At 36.0% G+C, this 22,692-nt stretch overlaps 2 protein-coding genes across 2 annotated transcripts in view; one reads left to right on the forward strand and one right to left on the reverse strand.

Moving 5' to 3' along the window:
- Bili (FERM domain-containing protein 8 Bili) overlaps positions 1-22,692 on the reverse strand; it is a 106,783-nt gene that overhangs the window by 38,518 nt on the left and 45,573 nt on the right. The gene's annotated exons all lie outside the window — the stretch shown is intronic.
- The window catches only part of LOC149416757 (glucose-dependent insulinotropic receptor-like), a 33,805-nt gene that overhangs the window by 2,273 nt on the left and 8,840 nt on the right, over positions 1-22,692 (forward strand). The window contains exons 2-3 of the mRNA XM_089640943.1: positions 16,688-16,935; positions 18,290-18,424. Of these exons, the coding sequence (XP_089497069.1) occupies positions 16,698-16,935; positions 18,290-18,424 (373 nt within the window). The 5' untranslated portion in view covers positions 16,688-16,697. The remainder of the gene's footprint in view (positions 1-16,687; positions 16,936-18,289; positions 18,425-22,692) is intronic.

Raw genomic sequence — 22,692 nt, forward strand, 5'->3', positions numbered from 1 at the left:
GCAGTGACTAACGAGTCTAACGACTGCCTGCGCGGGAGGATGCAATTAATCGGCAGTGATCGTAGAAGATCGGGCGACTTCGTTGTGTGAAGCGAAGTTCGTTGTATGAATCGTGAAATGAACGAAAAGGAAGTTCGTTGTGTGCAGCATTCGCTGTGCGAGGCGTTCGTTGTGTGAGGCACCACTGTACATAAAGATACATATAAATATGTGTCTATGTAAAGTCAATTATGCACGCTTAAAAAATTTAATAACATAACAGTATTTTGATATAAATATATTTCATGATATAACTCTTAAATCTTACGTTTTTTATTTAAATACAAAAAAGCAGGAAGGAATTTCTCGACCGAGACGTGACCAAGGTTCATTCATTATTTGTAATTTAACGCCTCGCTTACAACAAAGATTAAAAACTTTGAGTTGGAAAAACTTGAGAATTCTAAAGGTTGACAAAAATTAACTTTACATTGTTTTTCTTATATAATCTAACATTTTTTTATGGAAATGTTGATATTAGATACATCAAACAAACAAAAACCCAACAAACGGACATAACGTGTTATAAAAATATATTAAATTTAAATTATAAGTTTTATTTGATCCTTAAAATGACGTACAAAAAAAAAATCTGAAATCCATCCAACCTACTTTTATAAGGAATGTAATGTTATGTGTATAAAACAGCTATATATCACTCTAATATTTTGTCGATTTTTTATCAATATTAAATTTGCTGAAAGAACACAACAAATGCGGACAACTAGAATTAGCTCTACATTGAACTTTGTGGCGGTACATACATATTTTTTCATCCTTGTCTTTTATATAAGTCCCATTTGCTAAAAACTGAATGTCACCCTATCTGTCTTTATTATCTACTTTGCTTCTTCTTTTAAATAATGATAAATGATTAATTATGGTTCAAATATTGTTACAATATACTGTCAAATTAACCATCGGGTAACACATCTAATACTAATTTTTTCATTAATTTTTTTTGGAATATTTTGTGTTTGTATGTAGAATTACTATATGTTTGTGATTACTCTTATGTTTGCTTCACTCAAATGTAAATTGTTAACCTCGATACATGCTTAGTCCTAGTGAGGTTGATTTTTATGTGAAAAAAAAAGTGTTTTATGTATAGTGAGATGCAATAAATAAATATAAGTGAAATATATTCACGCTTACAAAATGACAAAAAAAGTCATGTGTGAGTAGAAAAGCAAACTTTTGTCTAAATAAACAAACCTGGCGACCTCCTTGGCAGAGCAGAAAGCTCCTTAGTTGTGAACATAGAGATCGCGGGTTCGTAACCAAACTTGGGAAAATAAAATTGAATTGAATTTGTAAGAGTAAAATAAATTATTTGAACCTCATTCCGGATTGGAAACTTCAACCAACATTGTGGATCTAAACTAACTAACTAACTAACTAACCATCACGCCGTTTCCCCGCAGGGGTAGGCAGAGAGGACGGACCGCCAAACAACTCGGTCTTGGCACACACTTCTTGCCTCCTTCACATTCATACATCGTCTCATACATTTTCTTCTATTATTCTGACTCTTGACATGGCCCGACTCGAGTATCTGATTCACTTGATCGTTCCATGTCTTCCTCGGGCGTCCCCGACTTCTGCTACCATTCGCATTTGCATCATATATCCTCCTTACACTCCTATTTTCACTCATTCGCTCTACGTGCCCAAACCATCTAAGCGTTCCTTTCTTAATCTTACTCATTACGCTAAATCTAGATCTAAACGTTCCTTGTAATGGGGTTAAGTTCTGTTTAGTAGTCTGATCTGAACAGCCAGGCATTTTAAAATCTTCCCTTCACAAGAGTCCCAACTGGTCTCAACCGTCTGAAGCCAGTGGAACTGTGGGCCGGTATTTCAGTTGCTTTTTAAGCCCGGCTTGAGAGATATTTACGTCCGTCAAGTTGACCTCTAGTAGGAATCAAGTCAAAATAAGCCTAGTGTTCGAAAAACGAACAGGGGTTGGAATAGCCGCCCTTTACAGGGCTATTCCACACAGATAAAGTATAAATTAATTATATAGCTTGTGACAGGCGATGCGAGAACACAATGCATAACGTTAATTCACAATCAACTTACCGGGAGGAGATGGTGAAATCTGCATAGTGAGCATCATCTGTCAGCACTGGAACGTTTAGCGTGGTTGGTAGCACTCGTTATTTTAGATTAAATTGCGATAAAAAATACGTAAGATAATTATTTCGATAAGGAACCGGCAATGTTGTTATGACGGGACGAACGGTTTCTGTGCGACTGGTCGGCCCACGGCCTCCGTGATTCCAGCTGACATGTGCGAAATTAAACTATACAGTTTAATTTCTGACGATACGATTGGTTATCACACAGCCTGTCAAAAGCGATCGGCGTTACGGAACATTCCGCCCACCAAAATACAACAACGTGTATTTTAAAGAAAATTTAGAAAACGAAACGGGCAATGCTGTGGAACGTTGCGTGAACGAAGAAACAGTGAAAAAGAGAAGAAAAAGAAAAGAAAAAATATATATATTAATAATAATAATGAAAATGATAAGAAAGAATGCGCCGCGGAAGCGAAGATGATTAGTCACATTGACTAGGCAATGGACATAATTTGGTTAATGGTCTCGTGAGAAGAGAACCATTCGATGTACGAACCGTAGCGATACGAACAACGCCGTCGGGGCCTGGGTGACAATGTTCTCGATGTAGAGCGTCTATCACAAGAGAAGTAAGCTTAGATTCGCGAGGAAGTAGGGCAGGATGTTTATACTCGAATTCGAGCCCGGATCGAGATAACCTGCCACCCACCCTGAGCACACCGTGGTCGTCAATGAAGGGATTAAGCTTCCGCATTTGTTTCGACATAAGGTTGCCCTCTTTCAAGCGCGTGATATCATCATTAAAATGTACATGTGGAGTGCGTTTAACTACTGTCAAAAGAGAAGTGTGAATTTCGGCACGGTTTAATGGAAGATACAAACGACGAGATTCTTTATTCTGTAGGTTGTAGATGAATCTAAGACAGTAACCGAGAATGCGTTGGATCTTCCGAATCGAAGAAAATTTAACTAGTAATAGGTCCACCAGATTTTCGTCCTGTTGGACAAATAAAGATCGAACTCGTTCCTCAGAGTGAAGTTCAATTTCGTCGAAATTGCCATCGAACGACGGCCAAGAATCGGATGACTGGATCAGCCACGAAGGCCCCGCCCACCATAACGTGTGATCGATCAGATCGGCTGAGGATTGACCACAATAAGCGACATCCGCTGGATTATCTCCAGATGACACGTGATGCCAGGAAGTCCCTTCGAGGGCATCTTGAATGTAACTGACACGGTTAGCCACGAAAGTCTTCCAGCGACACGAAAGAGAACGTAACCAGGCGAGCACGATGGTTGAATCCGACCACGCAAAGGTATTGGAGATCGGAAGCAATGGTACGTATAAATCTTTGACGAATTTTAATAGATCTGCTAGAAGAACTGCCGCACACAGTTCAAGGCGAGGCAATGAAATCTTTTTTGTGGGGGCGACTCGAGACTTGGCGCAAACCAAATATATTTGGACTTTATCGTCAACATCCATGATTCGCAAGTAATTGAGGCAGTATTCCGGAGGCAGATCGGCGAGGAATTCTGGTTTGTTACTAGCCCACTTCCGCAATTCGAATTGACCTCGTTTGAACAGCTCGATAACTTCGGTTTTCGTTTGTTGAGCTTGTTCCAAGCTGTTACAACCGGTGACGATGTCATCTATGTAAATATCCGAAGTTAGCACACGACGCGCTAGCGGTAAATCATAACCTTCATATTTGGTCAACTGTTTGACAGTACGACAGGCTAAAAATGGGGCGGAGGAGACACCATAGGTTACAGTGTTTAGTTGGTACTCTTGGATGGGTTCCGACGAATGAAAACGCCAAAATATTCTTTGGAAAGCACGATCTGGTTCTTGAACCAATATTTGGCGATACATTTGTCGTACATCAGCCGTAAACACTACCGATAGTATACGGAATTTCAGCAAAAGCTCCAGCAGGTTCTTTTGAAGCTTTGGACCGATAAGCAAGGTATCATTTAACGAGGATCCGTTCACATCCGTCGCTGAGGCGTCGAACACCACTCTTAACTTAGTGCTAGCGCTGCTTGGACGAAGAGTGCAATGATGAGGTATGTGATACTTTCCCTTGTGCAAATCTTTTCCAGGAATACGAGTCATGGGACCACTGTGTAAATAATCAGTCATGAAAGCAGAATATTGTTCACGTAAGGTTGGATTTGCTATGAGTTCGCGCTCGAGGGAATGGAATCTACGTAAAGCGATCTCACGCGACCCTGGAAAAGAGATATCCCTTCCCCTTTCTCGGAAAGGCAAGGATACGATGTATCTTCCCGAAGTGTCCCGTGAGTGGTCAGTGTAGTACATTTGTTCACAAAGTTGTTCCTCAGGAGTGAGGTGTGAAGACTGGGGAATGGTGTCTAACTCCCACAGTGGCTGGACCTCTTCGTGGAGCCGGTCTTCGTTAGTAACGATGAAAGAATTCGTTTCATGAGCAGTGTTCGAACCAACTGGACCTAGAAGAAGCCAACCAAATGCAGAATTGAAAGCTGATGGCTGACGTGGACCACCATTCAAATTACCAGGTCTCAGAAGAGAAGAGAAAACCTCAGCACCCAAAAGAAGATCAATCGGTCCCGGTTTGTGACAGTCAGGATCGGCAAGAGGCAAGTCTCTCAACTGATGCCACGATGACTTATCTAGACGAACAGTTGGCATGTTGCCACAGATACTAGGCAGCGTAAGTGCCTTGATGTTGAAGAGAACCCGTCCCTTAACACCGATCTCTAATTGAATGATTCCTGACGTGGTTGCGGAAGATTGGCCTAAGCCGCTAACTCTCTGAGAACTGGCTTGACGAGGGATGCCTACAAGCTCCGCAGCACGATCGGTGATGAAGTGAGCTTGACTGCCCGAATCGATCAATGCGCGAAAGGTTTGGAAACGGCCGGACGAATCGCGAATGCCAACATTGGCGGTTGACAATAGTACTATGGACTTGTCTCCTAAGTTGGTGAGGACCTGAATTTTAGAGTCGGAAGAAGGCTCCTGGTCCGTAGACGTCGTGGAGTGTTGATACTGATCTTCCAAAGAAGCGTGTTCGTCTCGATGGAGCAAAGTATGATGTTTTTGCTGACATTTTTGACATGTAAACAAAGATTTACAATCTTTAAGATAATGAGAAGAATGAAGACAATTGAAACACCAACGGTGTGATTGAACAAACTGTAGGCGATCCTGAACTGACTTGAGTGCAAATACCTTGCACTTGGAAATGGAGTGGTCTTCCCCGCAACAGGAGCATTTCAGGTAAGTGGTGGAGTTCGAGGACCTATTTGTTTTAGGCTGTCCTTTCTTAAGATCGCAAAGAAGCGCTGAAGTGCGTTTTTTGGCAGCCTGATTAAAGTTCCGTGCAAGAGGTTTGTCAATAGTACTGCTATCGCGAGTCGAAAAATGTAAGTCTCGTACAAGAGCTTCGCATTTGTTATAAAGAAACTCTTTGAGTTTCAAATATGAAGGCAGGTCGGTAGGAGACTGCAGTTGTTCGAATGCGCATCTTGTAGGTGAATCTAATTTCGACAGAATTAAATAACAAAGCACGAAGTCCCAATTATCTATTGGGAGATCCAATTCTTTTAAAATTGTTAAATCCTCATTAAATACATCGAACACGCGACGAAATTCAAAAGGATCGGTAGGCGGAAAATTTAAATTTAGCATTTCCCGCCAACACGTAAATGCGAGTTCACGCGCGTTACGATAGCGCGCGATTAATCTTTGATATGCTTCAACGTAGTGAGCTCCTTGTACTGGAAATGTCTGAATTAACCCTAAAGCTTCTCCAGATAAACATGAGAACAAATACTGCATGCGTTCGATGTTGGATAAAGATTTGTTTTCATGAATCAAAGCGTTAAACATGTCGTAAAATTCGGGCCATTGCTTGACATTTCCAGAAAATATTGGAATGTTTATTTTTGGTAATTTAACGTTTGTGCACGCATTCGCGGTTTTACAATCGAGAGGCTGACTGGTTAACTCGTGGTAAATTTCGACAATTTGATAATACATCTCGTCAAAGGTTTCGCGAATTTTATCCTCATCAATTTCGTTTGTGTCATCTAAAGCTAATATTTCCGCGTGAGACGTTTCAAATTCAAGAACTATCTTTTCCAGAGTAGTATAATGCGCTAACAGTAAGTTGCACTTAGTTGCATCGTGCAAAGCGCTTTTTGCTATTTCATGTGTCTTAACTAACCTATTATTCGCTAATGTCCGTTTCCGGCGCAATGTTTGAATGGCTGGGGCCATGTTGAATAAACACGATTGGAAACGTACCCAAAAACGAAACAAAATAAATGATAATAATTTAATCTATTATAATTATATGCGCGGTAGGTCGTAAATACTCAAGCGCTAGGTACCTACCTAATTACTGTTCGAATTGATTATTATTCAAAATTTAAGAAACATTCCACAGCATTATCCGTTTTGGCATAGATAGATAATAATCTTAAAGTTCCCTGGTTTCGGCACCAAAAATGTTCGAAAAACGAACAGGGGTTGGAATAGCCGCCCTTTACAGGGCTATTCCACACAGATAAAGTATAAATTAATTATATAGCTTGTGACAGGCGATGCGAGAACACAATGCATAACGTTAATTCACAATCAACTTACCGGGAGGAGATGGTGAAATCTGCATAGTGAGCATCATCTGTCAGCACTGGAACGTTTAGCGTGGTTGGTAGCACTCGTTATTTTAGATTAAATTGCGATAAAAAATACGTAAGATAATTATTTCGATAAGGAACCGGCAATGTTGTTATGACGGGACGAACGGTTTCTGTGCGACTGGTCGGCCCACGGCCTCCGTGATTCCAGCTGACATGTGCGAAATTAAACTATACAGTTTAATTTCTGACGATACGATTGGTTATCACACAGCCTGTCAAAAGCGATCGGCGTTACGGAACACCTAGTGACCTTTACTAAAAATTACTGATACACGATGGCGTCCCCAATTATTAGAGTATTTCGTGAGGCTGAAGGTAGTGGGGAGGGGCAGGAGATGGGATAGAATGGGGTTGGGGTGCTTCCTTTGAACACATGAAGCTTTAAGCCCTTAAAAAATATTTGTTATTTTTGAAGATGATCTATTCAGTAGCCGAGTTGAAGAAGCAAAAAAAGTCGCAAAGTATGTAAAATAATAAAAAATACATCCGTTATTTAACATGTTATAGCTATGAACGAATTCACATTGATTCTTTAAATGCTACTTTACTCAGATGTCGACAAATATATTTTTTATTATTAATAGTAGACCTAGAAACTTTATTTGAAATGAAATCACAAGAAAAAATAGAAAAGATTATTGCTGTTGAAATTTCTCTTTTTAATTCGTTTAATTGAGTAGCGGAAGCACACTTTCTGACATCATCTTAAATATAACGGTCAATATGTCAGAGGCCTGAATGGTTTATAATAATGAAAACATTCCGCAAACAAAAAGAAAACACACCGTTTGAATCCAAATAATTTTTGTTTTTAACTGTCAGTTGGGAACAAAATGTCAGTTCAACGGAACGTTAGAACCTTGTAAAATGAAATATTGAGTCCTTGCTGGTCGAACAAGGTTCTAGAATCTAATATACACGGTTTCCGAAAACTCGTTGTACAAGCGGGAAACTGGAGAATCTACACCACATGGGGAACCCAAATAAACATAAAGTTTTTTGATTTAGCATTTTCACAAAAAAAAAAAACAAAAAATATATTTTTCGGCTATTTTAGGGTTAAAATTTTTTCGTCATTCGATCTGAGACGCCGACGCAACGGATAATAATTATAAGGAATTATTATTAGTATAGGTAGGTACTCACAATATGTAGCGATGTTCCGATCTCGAATTCAAAACACAAACACGTCACAAAAATTATTTTGAATGTTCACCGTTAACTTCCAAGCACAGTTGGGTCCGTCTGATGATTGATTATTGCACTCTTTAAATTATGTCGGAGTTAATTTTTACCTCGTCGAAGGCATCGATGATAAGTCTCAAAATCAAAACATTAAAAACGTACAACTGATTTCAAACATGTCGAAGGAATCGATGATAAATCTTAAAGTATCAATATCAAAACAATAATAACGCGTTTTAAAACACACAAATTTCGCCCACAATTCGCTTTTATGTTTAAATTAACGAGAAAACTTCTCAAAGCAAAATGCAATGTAAACAATGTATAAATAAACTATTATAAGTCCAAAATACGTTCACTACTTACATCTAGAAGTAATATTGTTTAAATCTTGTGTTGTTTCTTAATAATTTATTTACCTTAATACTAACATATATATATATAATTGAACTAGAATTCCCTCACCAAACACAAGAGCATTGTCTCTTTATGGTGAGGAAAGTCTACTTAAATTATACTTATCTATGTAAAAAATATTTTTTTCAAATATTAAATAAAAAAAACAATCCCATAAATAAACCGCACACGGCGACCTGCGGCGACCCATAAATCAACACTGACCTACTTACGATTTAACAGAAATGGGACATCCGCTTAGAATACTGTTCACTTTTTGAAAACTATCGTGCGTCTCTTTCCTTCATATGTTAGCAGAACCCAACATACTAGAGAAAGCTATATTTTGCGAATATGTCAGAGATAGGTATGAATATTAGAAGAACAGATGTTTTAACCCTGCAGAGCAGAAATATTTTATGATTACACTGGATTGATTAAATGAAGGGTGATTTCAAAATAATGCTTTAAATCCGGGTTTCTTTATTTGTTTTACTTTTAAATAGTTTTAATTAGTTGGGTACTTTGATCTTCAGTAATGATTTATAAGAATTTGATAAAAAAAATCAACTTCTGACTCGATTTACTCGAAAACGAAAGCTCAAATAAAAAAAATTATACTACAAAATCGACTCCAAATATGATGTAGATTCACCAGTTTCCCGCTTGTACTACAAGTTTCCGGACACCGTGTATACACATCCGATTTTTTTTATCTTCGTTTATAATGTATAACTAAAATACTATTTAATAGCTATGTAATTGTTATAGACGTTATGATAAATTGACATTGTAATGTTTGGAACCCCATAACTCAGAATAAGTTAATATTCACATACAACCTTATCAAACCAAAGTAACGAAATGGGGATGCGTATATCCATTTGCTCCGGACAGTTAGAAATCGAGTGAGTCATAAAGCTATACAATTAGAGGCTCTATTGCATACTGACATCTCTTCGAAACTTGTACCACTATTAGAACGCGATAAGCGCGTAATTCGCGGATTCGGTAGATTTAGTTAGAGCTTTGGAGGTAAAAAACTAGAACCTATTTTTTCGCATCGAGTCTCAACTAAATATAAAACACCAATAGTAGTCCAAGTATGTTAATCTCAAGTTGTTACTAATACCCCGAAGGCTACCGATTTGCGGGTATTGATTCGGATAGGGAATAGATTATATGGATATAAAAAAATGCGAAATCTAAATCTGATAATGCGATAAAATTTAATTAAGTATGGATAACCACGGGAAATTAAGGCATATTTTTCAGGAGGTTATTGAATGGGCGCTTAACTCAACCGTTTTGCATTTCGACTGTGTGTAAGTTCGTTTGTACGTTCCGTTTCCGTTTCAAGATGGTGGACGTTTTAATGGTTCAGAAAAGATATTTTTATCAAATTTAAAATCGTATAATATTCAATATAATGGTACAGTACACGGAGATAAATAAGTATTGTTAATTGATTAAAAATCTCTTCAAATTATTAGTCATACGTTAAAAAACAAGATTTCAGGCCGTTTTCGGACAATTTTTTAGATAATTCTTAACATATCGGAACACGTGTTCATGCATCTGCAATTACCTTGATAATATACAAAGAAAAATGCGGAAATATTGTGGTTTTTATGAACACGTGTTCTGGCATCGAGATAATATTTTCGTATTTTACTAAAAGTTTGTTAGGAAACCTATCAGTTCATTCTTTAAAGTTTAAAGGACGGGTTGTTTCGGAGAATCTGAACAATTCATCAAATTTCAACGTTCATTTTCAAGTTCTGTGAAAGATTTTTTCAAGTTCTGTTTTTATTTCAGTTTTGTCAAGCAACTAGCCTACAATGATATAAAAACAGAACTTGAATAAGTCTTTCACAGAACCCGAAAATAAACGTTGAAATTTGATGAATTGTTCAAATCCTCGAAACAACCCGTCCTAAGGCCTGCATTACCAACTTTAACCAGATGAACAATTTGAAGAGATTCTTATTAAATTAGCAATATTACTTGCCTGAAGAAAATTTGAAAAAAGAATTATCATTGGGGTAGTGACTTTTCTTTGGACAAATGTAAGTGTACCTATTTAATATCATTGATTTATCTATCATTGATTTATCAAAGAGAAAATTAGAAATTTTGGAACGCGAGGTCTACTGTTCACAGAACTACTAGTTTTACCACCTTTGAGTAAACTGTCGCTTAGCGCTACCCGACGAGTAACGTAAGAACACATATTATCTGTTTCACCGCTGAACTCAATCCTACGATTAACCTATTAAAAGCTACTTGAAAATAATTGTTTATTTATCCCTTTTTAAACTTTCATTTTCACTTCCTTCAATAAAAATCAATTTCGATGTTTCACATCTGCCATGCGTCCCATGACGACTGTTTTTTTTAAAAATATATCTGATAGTATTAATGTCCTAGCGTCTGGACGATGTAGGCCCTCTGATTGGTCAAATTAAAATTGTCTGTTTCGGGTAAATTCAGCTAACTTGAAAATTAAGACACGATTTCATACTAAAATAGGATCGCCTCGTAATAATACGAGATTTCTTCAAAAGCATCGTTTCTGCTCATATAATTTTTGGATAATATCGAAGAAAATATGTTTTAGAAAGTTCATAATCCATTGGATTAATTACATTACAATGAAAATTATCCACAGTTACGTGATTATGTTTGACGTTTATAAAAAAATCACGCGTTCCTTCAATGGCCGATACGCACGGCTATAGATGGCCGACAGAGCGCACCTCTGGCGGTATAAAAACGAACCAAATGAAGGACGCGAATATTTAAATATGCAGGTCACAATATTTGACTACTTACGATTAACAAGCGTTTAATAAGAAGATTTCTTCTGGAAGCTTATCACTTTGTAATGGCATTTTTCATTATTATTTTTTTTTTGTTTATTAATTATATCTGATTTTATATTGACATGTTTTCTAATTTCTAAAATTTCAAAATTATTTATTTGCGATGCTTTATATCCTGAGTGAAGAATTTTAAGACCTGATTTTTTTTTATCGAAAGTGTGATCATTATTCAAAAGATGATTTGTAAACTCAGATTCACTATTTCCATTTAGAGCCCTGCGATATTCTTTAGTTCTGACTTCAAAGTTTCTATTGGTTTTACCTTAACTAACTAACTAACTAACTAACCGTTTTAAATAACAGAACAAAACGTGTTTTTAATAATTTTCGGAGCTTACTTTGCGATTTTTTCTAGCGGGGGAATTTCATATAATTATTATTTTAAAAAACATATTTTTTTGGAACTTAAAAACTTACAGAGTTAACGAGAAACTTGTTATAAATCGGTAGAAATGGGGTATGCGGTGACTTAACGAATAAATTAACGTGTTCGAACACGTGTTCTGACATCGTGATTGTATTAGAAAATTAACAAAAATTTTATCAGGAAACCCGTTAAAGGCCTAGAAACCTCTCTTTAACCGGATTGCCAATAATTTGAAGAGATTCATAAATTAATGATATTATTTTTTCTCCATGCAGCTTTTCTCAAATAGGGATACCATAGTACCACTGGCTCTGAAGAGAATCTTTGTATTTGCTATAGTTTCATGCCTTCAGTTACTTGGTATGCTTATTCATTTATTTATTTACGGTACAAGTGTGCCTTTAAATGCAAAATAAAAAGTTATTTTACAAAAAAGGATTACAAAACAATTGCACAGTGTAAACATGGGTAGGTACTAATGATACTCGTAATTAAATTTTAAAACTAAAATTTCCAATCAGGCTATAGGAAACCAAATGTAAACTGATAACTATTTTAAAAAAACAAGTGAAATGCTTTTTTGTAAGTTTTTTCGGTGATATTAAAAATAGCTGCGACTTCTGCATGTCGGTTACCTGAGCTGTGTACATGTTATGCTACGTATACATACGCGAGCCGAACTGCCAAAATCAACCTCAACTTACGGGAAAGGAATGAAGCAACCGTAAATGGCGCGAAACGCCGCTAGCAGTTGCTTCCTTTCTTTCCCGTAATTCGTGGCTCGGTACGCGTTTCGGTTCGCAAATGTATACGTACCATTAGGAATTGGTATTGACGTTTTTGTTGCAGTGAAAGATATTTTTAGTTTGTGTGACTATTAGGAACCGTGGCAGAGAGGTAAGGCTCTCGATTAGCAATCCAAAGGTTGCGGGTTCAAATCCCGGAGTGCGCAAGAAAATTTTATTTGATTTATTTAAGTTTTTTAAGAAACATTGCTTGAAATGGCTTTAGCCGTGTTTGGTGAACAGATCTGACTGAATAGCCAGTTTCTCCCTCACCATCATATTCCCATCTCCTTACCCACCCCACTACTATTCACTTTAAAAAAATTAAATCAAATCAATTGCAATAATTCAGGGCTGTCAATAAAGTAATTAATGATTTTAAAAAGAAAAATGACATCAGATACAAATCTTCTGTCGGACAGTTTTATTAATTTTAGATTTTTCATTTGACACTCACAGTTTATATTTTAAATAGGGGGATTGTGTTTAAAATTTATAAGTGAGGTTTCACATAAATTCGTATTATTTTTGAATTTTTATTTGGATGTAAAAAAATTAATGTATCCTAGATCTGGGTAGATTTTTGTGATTGCTGTACCTATTTGAGCATCAACTGGGTTTTTTATAACTGGATTGTTCTCACGTAAGTGAGACAAGCTGTAAAAACCCTGTATAAATAAATGTTTTAAAAATTTGAGCTGTTATTGTAAAAGTCGAGTTAGCGTAGAATACGCGTACACTCGACTATATAAGTATTTCATAACGGTACTAGTATTAGTGCATTAGTGCGGTCACCAACACCGGAAAACGTTTTTACTCACCTAACGCGACAAAGTCAATAAGGAATTCCCCTAACTAAAGGATTGATTCATTCTTGGAACTACTTTGCATATTTTTTATTTGCTATGACTATGTCTTATTGACTATGAACACCAGAGTGCACTTCGTTGGTCGTAAGATAGAAACTTGTTTCAACCATTGATTTATTATATTTAGATGAGACTTGAAGCGAAAAAATTGGTCCCGCTTTTTTACCTCAAACTGACCTCCAACGCTCAAACTAATCTGGTACGCGCACCGCTAACCGCGTTCTAATAGTGCATCAAGTTTCGAGGAGATATTATTAATAAGTAGCGCCTCTAATCGCAGCTCTATGTTTTCAACGCATAACACCACAATGTGTCAACATGGCTTGGTTTATGCATCGAGCTTGATTAAATTTGAAAAAGAAGTATTATATTTCCAGACTGAGCATCCTATTTTAACTCTAGCGCTTTGCATTTTGTCTGCAAATTCGTTTGTATGTCCCGGGATCGGTCAATCCTGCCAATATGGTAGCCGTGTTGGATAGTACCTTTTTATTCCGCCAGAGTTCGCAATAAACATCGCGAGGCCTACTGTTCACATAACTACTACTAGTTTTAGTACAGATGTGAATCCTTATGATTTGGGTACGTTCGTAGGCACTTATTAAAAGTGGTACAATATTGCAAAAGTCCAGAGAAAAGAAATGAGAGCAAAAATAAATTTTAAGGTTGAAAAAAAAACAAGGGTATTTTGCGATGACCCTATTATCTAGTACCTACCTGACTTTTTGAAATAATGACACACAGAGCTCCTTGCCAAAAAGGCCCCTTTCTCGTTCATCATAATTTTAAATAAAGTTTTGTTAAAATATAGATATAATTTAGGTTTTTGTGAAAATATTATTTGCAATGAAACATAGCTGCAATATGGGGAGAATTAGTTAGAAGAACGTAGGAATTGTATCGGTTTTTTTTATATAGGGTTTATATATTATCGTTGTACCGGGCGAGGCAATTGATAGACGCGTTTTCATGGGTACCTAGTAGTACCTACCTAGTCAGGAACATGAATAATGTTCTGGGTGAAACGATGTTTTAATATTTAATAGATGTTAAAAATTATGAAATATTTTGTAGTGCACAGAATTTTAAAACGTAGGTAGGTACCTGACTTACATTATCCATTGATTCCTGACATGCACCATTGAGGTGATTTTTCACATAAATGGCGATATACAAGTTATGAAATTATTATTATTTATGGTAAAAAAATAATTTCGGTCTATGGTGACATTTTTTCTGTCGTATTTTTTCTCACTCGAGCAACCGTCCAACCCCTCGCCCCGACCCTAACCATTTAATAACTACACAGATTTTTTAATGTTTTTAGTTGAAAACAAAAGTCACCAGTGACCAAAATGTCATTTACAATTGTTTTTTTTATTTATTACAAAATAATAAATTACAAAATAATAAGTTATAATGTATTATTCCCAGTGAGTTCCAAAACTCATTTCGGGAAAGACAACATAGATACTCGTACATTAAAATAAATAAACGCAGAAGTTATTTTGGAGTTCCAAAGAAAGGATGTGTCAGTCAATAATAAAACTGCTGAGGAAATAGGCTTTGCCAATATTTTTTGTTCGTTGCCGGAAGTTTTAGATTAATGCATTATATTGCTTATGTGCAATGTATTGTAAGGAGTTAATTCCAAATTTAGTCGTGTAAGTAGATGACGATAAGTGTATTTGATTTTGTGATCGTGTTTTGTGCTGGTGTATGTCAGAATTAAAGATTGGTTTAGTGTTGGTGTGTGAGGAGTGTTGAATTATTTGTAGAATGACAGTTGTGATGTTATACTTTGGCAGAATCGTAAAAGGAAGTATTTGTATCAGTGAGTATATATCTTTGACATGTGTATCCCATGGCAGATTATATATATTTCGTACGGCTCTATTTTGAATAACATGTATTTCGGAACTGTTCTCCAAATAATTCTTAGGAATCACTGGTTGAATTAAGTCAGAGAAGTATTTATGTAACAGTAATATTGTAACATTTAATTTTTATAATACTAAGTAACTACATAATTTTATCTATATTTTAATTTAAAGATGTAGTTATAAAAAGCTGTGCTTGTTTGTATGGGGGTATTGTCATAACGACTCGTAAATAAAACAAGTAATAACAATAAAAATATCGTAAAACAAATGAGTAGTAAAAATTATGGAATTTTGATTATTATTAAATAACATTAATTTCATATCCTGACACGTGGAGACAAAATATTCTACAGTCTTATGCTGATTTTGGAGTGATCGTATAACACGAAAATGACCTTTTTATGTGAATACCGCACAAAAGTACCAACTGCACCCAATCGTCTAAAACCCAGTAAGCCTATGGCATTCCCAATGTTGTGGAGTTGAAGGTAGTGGGGATGAGAAGTAGATTAGAAAGAGGAAGGTGGTGAAGAATCTGGCTACTCAAAATTGGTTACCAAAACGGCTAAAGCCATTCCAAGCATCGTTTCAAATCTGATTGGTGGTCTTATACTGAGAGTATCTTTTAATACAAATTAATTAAAAAAAATAAAAATAAATTATATATGAAACCGCGACCTCCGAATTGCTTTTCCACTCGACCACTGAGACCCTCATCTAAATCTAAATGTATTACATGTAATTCTTTTCGATTAGAGAACCTCTGATTATTATGTGAGATATAATCTGTAATGAATGTTTTTTGTAAGTACTGGAATTATATTGTTCGCGAGTGCAAATGGTGTGTAATGTATATAATATATATACCTATACAGTGGGTGAGTACTGATGATTGCTCGGTTCATGAAATATTTATACATAAAGGTGAGTCACATTGTTAAGTTTTAAGCTGCATGTTAAGAGGAACGACCGCGTGGCTTTTTCATACAAAACTTAAATTTGGATTTGAGTCCAAAATACGCAACCGAACTGATTTTTTTTTTTTATCAAAACGTATAGAAAATATCTAGTACGTGTATGAGCTATTTTATTTATTGGTGTTATAAATTATAAAATTAGGCTATTGAAGAATGCGATTTTTCATGATTATAAAGGTAAAGTGGCATGGCCTCTTAATGTCTTCAAGATAACAAAGGCGGATTTCAAATAACAAACGTCGGGTTTCTCCACGGAGAAGCAGTCGAGGCCAATCCTCGTGTTGTTCGGCATTACCGACTAAGCGACTAAGAATTATATTGGTAATTGATACGACTTTCCAAATCATCGATGTTTGCTGTTGAGGGTTCTACAACAAACTTGGCATTTGTCAACAAATAAAAAAAACAACAACATATTTCCAATAATTGTTTTATGGTCGTGGTGATCTTGGTAAGCCGCAGTCTTTGGTTTTTCGTCAACTATAAACTCGCTAGTTAACGAATATTTTGTCATTGCAGATAGTCCGAAATGGCTTCGCTACTCGCCTGGACTACGACGGAGCTGGGTTTTGACTCGTTCGAGACGACAACTGAAGATGTCATCACCACGACGCTCGGTAATAAGCAGCTGCTGCCGCCAGGCAACGAAACCAACACCATGAAGGCACAGCTGATGGCCTACGACATCCTCATTCCGCTGCTGGGGGCCCTGATCATAGTAACCAACGCGGCTGTCGTCGTGTCTAGTGGACTCTTGCTGAAGAAAGGTGAGATATTGTAACTGTACTATAAATACACAAACTGACCAACACATCGAACATAACTTACACACTATAACCTAACCTTGGCTGATGGCCTACGACATCCTTATCCAGTTGCTGCTTGATCATAGTGACCAATAAGAGTGGAAGTAAGACCACCATTCATAATTGAAACCTTCCTTGAAATGGCTTCAGCCGTATTTGGTGACCAGATCTGAATAGCTAGGTACTCCCCCACCTTTCTCTTCCCCATCTCCTTCCCCACTACCTTTAGCCTCACAACATACCCCAGTAGGGAATGCCGTAGTCTCAATGTTATACGTTAAAACACTACTAAACTACATTTTTGACAAAAAAAAAAATTTAAACATACACAAAATAACACTAACAGACCAGTTAGACAAGCGTACAAAGAAAACATAAAAACTCCGACAGTAAATTCAAGCTTTGGACAAAGACACTACCAATACCATGCTATAAAAGCTTTCAACAGTGTAAAACTTGAAATTAAAATTGAGGAAAATAAAAATAAATTCATACACAAAATTACAAAATGGATTAAAGAACAAAAAAGACAATATTACCAAAATGTCATAGCATAAAATAAAAATAAAACCTACACGTAACACACAAAACAAATATAAACACACATCACTCACAAACACACAAGATTATTTTCAATGTATTATTTTTTAATTTTAAATATATTATTATGTATTTTTAATTTTAAATGTATTATTTTCTCTTTAAATGTATTATGTAGATTATATTTTCATATTATAAAATGGAGGCCTCAGCACGGGCAAGCTACCCAGTGAGGCCTACATTACTGGAAAATATAAAATGTAAAAAATATTGTACCAAATAAAAATGGCTCCAGACGGTTAGGAGCAGTTGCGTTTCTTGTGCGGTAATCACATAAAACAATTAAGACGAAATCTTTTGTAGTAATACAAAGAAAAACAGTTGGAACCATAGAGCTATACGATTAGAGGCGCTTTTGAGTACTAAATCTCGACGAAACGTGATACGGGAACGCAATAAACAGAGCAAGTAGACCATATTCTGTAGTTTTATAGAGCGTTGGGAGGTTAAAAAATTGAACCAATTTTTTCGCTTAGTGTCTCATCTAAGTATAATACATCAATGGTTGGGACTAATATATTTTGAGAAGTGGTGGGTTTTAACGTTTCTGTATGGGACATTTCTTTAGTGCTATTTCTGTAGTGCATCTTGTATGAGGTACTCAACCCTAATTCGTATGGCAACGAAGGCAAGACAACCTTAGAGAGAATAGGGAAATCTTGCCGGATATTTTAATTACCGATGGAAATGTTAATTTGTATTTAATGGATTGTAGGTCAGCAGCCAAGGTGCACTTACTTGCTGCTGGGCAACGTGGCCATGGCAGACTTGGTGACAGGAATTGCAGTCATCTTCGGACAGTCTTTTCCGAAGACCAGCAGAACTCATATCATCTGCTCTTTGCAGCTGGGTACGTTAAATACAATTTCTTTTCAGAGTATCCATAATTAATTCTACCAATGGGGTATTTCAGTTTTCAGTTTCAGTGCCGGCAACCCGGGCGTTTATTTAATTTCATGGTTGTTTACATTGTTTTCTTTTCTTTTACCCGCCTCACTAGACAAAGTCTGTTCCGAGGCGGGTAAATCACATATTATATTTGTTCCAAAAGAAATGTATGTATTTTAAATATATATATATATATATATATATATATATATATATATATATATATATATATATATATATATATATATATATATATATATATATATATATATATATATATATATATATATATATATATATATATATTGACCTCTTCCCGTAGTATGTTGATCCAGTAAGAAGTTGTTAGACTATGTTGATCCACCTTTAACACCATATAACTTGGCTATTGTGGAATACATCTGAATGAATTGACAACAGTGGTACAATAATTATCAATGTTGCCAGTTTGCCAGAAAAACCATTTGATATACTGTTCATAAAATTTTCTAAATTTGTATGGAAATCGGATGCATAATTTATGTTGATCTACCTAAATTGGCATACTTATGTTGATCTCATATATATTGATCTATTCCCGTAGTATGTTGATCCAGGTAAGAAGTTATTGGACAAAGTTGATCTGTGTCCCTATATATGGTTTTACTAAATGAACCAATCAAGAGCAATCGGTGGACTGTTCATCACAAGGTTTTATCTGATTCCGTAATCTTTTGTGATATTGAACCCAAAGTATTAGTCTCTAGAGTCGAATATCGCATGAAATGACTGTGAGATGGTACCGTTTCAAATCAAAATGACGTGTTCATTCGACTGTTTGTTGCTTGAATTGTTTATAAGAAATGTATGCGTATTTAGATTGAAACGAAACTTTCGCAAAAATCAAATCCATTAAAAAAATACCTACTGCGTGGCGGGCCGGATCGAAAGAGACTGGTTGAGGGATACCTTTTGACCATCAAAATCCAAAATGGCGGCAAAAGGCATAATGTTATATGGGAAATATTGAACTTGCATCTATTACCATCTCTCCTGATTACGCTTCGTGACTTAGTAGGGGTGGCCGGGTTCTTGGTTATAATGGGTAATTAATGGATGATTGGACGAGGTTGGAGCTAAGAAAAAACTGTCCAAAGAAGCGAAGCTAGCAGTCCACAATGGAGTGCTGGTACCTACCCTAATATATGGAAGTGAGGCATGGAACTGGCAGAAGAAGGCTGAAAGTAGACTGAATACTGTAGAAATGAGATCCCTGAGGCATATGTACGGTAAAATCATGTATGACGAAATGTGCGTATGCTGTGTCTATTCTACAGATATTTTATTAGAGCCTGTTAAAAGGAGCTAGCAGCATTGATCCCCAGTGCACCGTGCACGTGCTTGATACTCGACAACTGCTTGATACTCGACAACTCGACGGACACGAGCGGATTGATGTTATCGATACATATATGAACGGGTCGTTTCTCCGACTCGTTTTATCGTAAGTCGGCTCGTATGTGGAACGAGCTATCGGCATCTGTTTTTCTTCCTCAATATAATCCGGGCCTCTTTAAGACCCGCATTAATAAATTCATTCCTACAGACCCTATCTTAATCCGCCCCATAACGCTGCCCAACTGGGTGGAGACATAGTTTCTATGTATTTAACGTATAAAGACAAGGGCACTCTTGTGAGAGGTGTCACATAAAAAAGTCATACCTCCGAATTTGAATAAAGAGACATACAAAATGATCTATATTATAAGCAATGAATCCACCCATCTTTTATCGATTATCACATTATTTTAGAATTTAAAAAAACTCGTAAGCTTAATAATCGCAGAACTCAACTCAACTTCAAATATTAATATTCTGTATAAACGATTGTTACATCTTACCGGAGATGACCAGATAAATCATCAAAATGATAATTCATCACATCTTTAAAAAGTTATGTAAAGTCATGGAAAGTGATGAAACAAAAACATTATTAACTGGGTTAAGTAGGTTAGGTTCGGTCAGGTTTAAATTTTTTATTCATCGTTTCTAATGACTTTACATCACTTTTTAAAGGTGTGTTGAATTGTCACTGTGTTGAGTTATCATGGAACCCTTACCGGAAATGTTTATATTTTAAAGTTCTCTAAATAAAATGAAATGCTCTTACAAGAAACATCTCATATTTAATATTATACAACAATATGACCGGAAGTCGGCATCTTTCTTTGAAATAAATAAATCATAAACTAAAAAACAGCTACAAGGTGGTTACAAATGCAATTATATTTAATCAATTTGTTCGATTATATTTTGTATGAAGTTTTTTTTACAGTGGGCCAAATGAATTCTATATGTGGCCAATTGAACCAATTCAACCAAAGTTGTCCAATTTTAATAACTTCGACGAGGAAAAGGAGTTTTTTAATTAGTTGAATAATAATTTTTAAAAATTTCAATTATGTTTAACGTAATACACTATCTGGCATCAAGAAAATCAGTCTAGTCACGAACCGTAACTATTTAGTGTAATAAAATAAAAAAATAAAATTATGTTTATATCATAGTTTGCTTTAATCTCAATAAAAAAGAAGGAAAAAAGGTTTTTTTTTATGAATGAGATAAAACTTTCCCCCAAACAACGTGTATATTTAACTAACTAACTAATTAACTATCACGCCATTTCCCCGCAGGGGTAGACAGAGAGGACGGACCGCCAAACAACTCGGTCTTGGCACACACTTCTTGCCTCATTCACATTCATACATCGTCTCATAATACTCTTCTATTATTCTGACTCTTGACATGACCCGACTCGAGTATCTGATTCACTTGATCGTGCCATGTCTTCTTCGGGCTTTCCCGACTTCTGCTACCATTCACATTTGCATCATATATCCTCTTTACACACTCCTATCTTCGCTCATTCGCTCTACATGCCCAAACCATCTAAGCGTCCCTTTCTTAATCTTACTCATTACGCTTACATCAGCCTTGCACTCTTTGCGGATCTCCACATTCCTCACACGATCAAACATGGTTTAACCACACATACGCCTCAGGGATATCATTTATGAATTAAAATTAAAATAGCAACTTCACATTAGGAACGAGAGGACAACGAACAAATAAGTACATTGACTAAGTGTTACGGACGGACATGCACTTGAGCAAGACTTGGGAGCTGTATTCACAGAAACTTTAAAAAAAAAACTGACGTTTAGTTGTAGTACTGGGTCAATTGTACTGGTATCCCCCGAAAACATAAAAACATAAACAATATAAACTAATTTTTGAAAAGAAAGACAAACATTCCCGGGTTAAGAATAACCTGGCAATATTTGAAAATCTCCTACTACCACCACAGTCAGCTGAAAATGTTGCTTGTGTTGTGATGGGGGACTTAGCCAGCCCAGGAATTGAACACACTATGCCTGGGTGGGACCCAAACGCGATGTCAACTCGGCCACCGACCGGTCTAAAATATGGCAGAAATCGCTCCAGTGGATAAATAATAAAATGTAGTTTATAGGCACTTTATAAAAAAAAATCGTCTAAAGAAACAGAAAAATTTTTAAAACAGTAATAAATGAAATACATTCTGGAATCGTTAATAAGTCGTTATGAAATATTTAGCCATGTTAAGTAATCAATAGTATCGCGGTGGCAAAACGTGGAATTCCATAGCCGTTTTTAATTTATTAAAAATATTTATGATATCAAAGACAAAACAATTAAATGTATTCTAATCAGGGTGTCGTTATATCCCGGCCGGCGGCTAGAGACTTAGAGTATTATTACTTTAAGGCCTGAGTCCGCAGGTGCATTATCTTAACAACGAATAGTAGGTCTGATCAAATTCACAATACAGTATTATTTTATTAACGAAATTAGTTTTCATACAGAGAATATCCAAAAAAACTTTTTAGTGTATAAAAACATATCGGCTTCTTTGTCTGGATGTGGTGTGATTTCATTTGTATTTTTTTATGAAATATTAATATGAATCATCGAGGAATTATCAAAATTTAAATAAAAAAATATTGAAGTGTTTTACGCTCTCCTCTAGCTGGTATTAGTATAGCACTGCACGTGTCATCCATAAACTGTGAAACAAATCAGCCTCTCGTTGGGTGGTCATGTTAAATGAATGTTATTCACTGACACTATTTCTGTTTTCATTTAAAAAAAAAATATGAATATCACACCAGAGTCCCTGGAGCCAGTGAGACTATGGCATCCCAAATCAGG

This window comes from Hesperophylax consimilis, chromosome 16 (assembly GCF_061612785.1).
Source record: "Hesperophylax consimilis isolate HC1 chromosome 16, BYU_Hcon_1.0, whole genome shotgun sequence".
NCBI classification, from domain to species: Eukaryota; Metazoa; Arthropoda; class Insecta; order Trichoptera; family Limnephilidae; genus Hesperophylax; species Hesperophylax consimilis.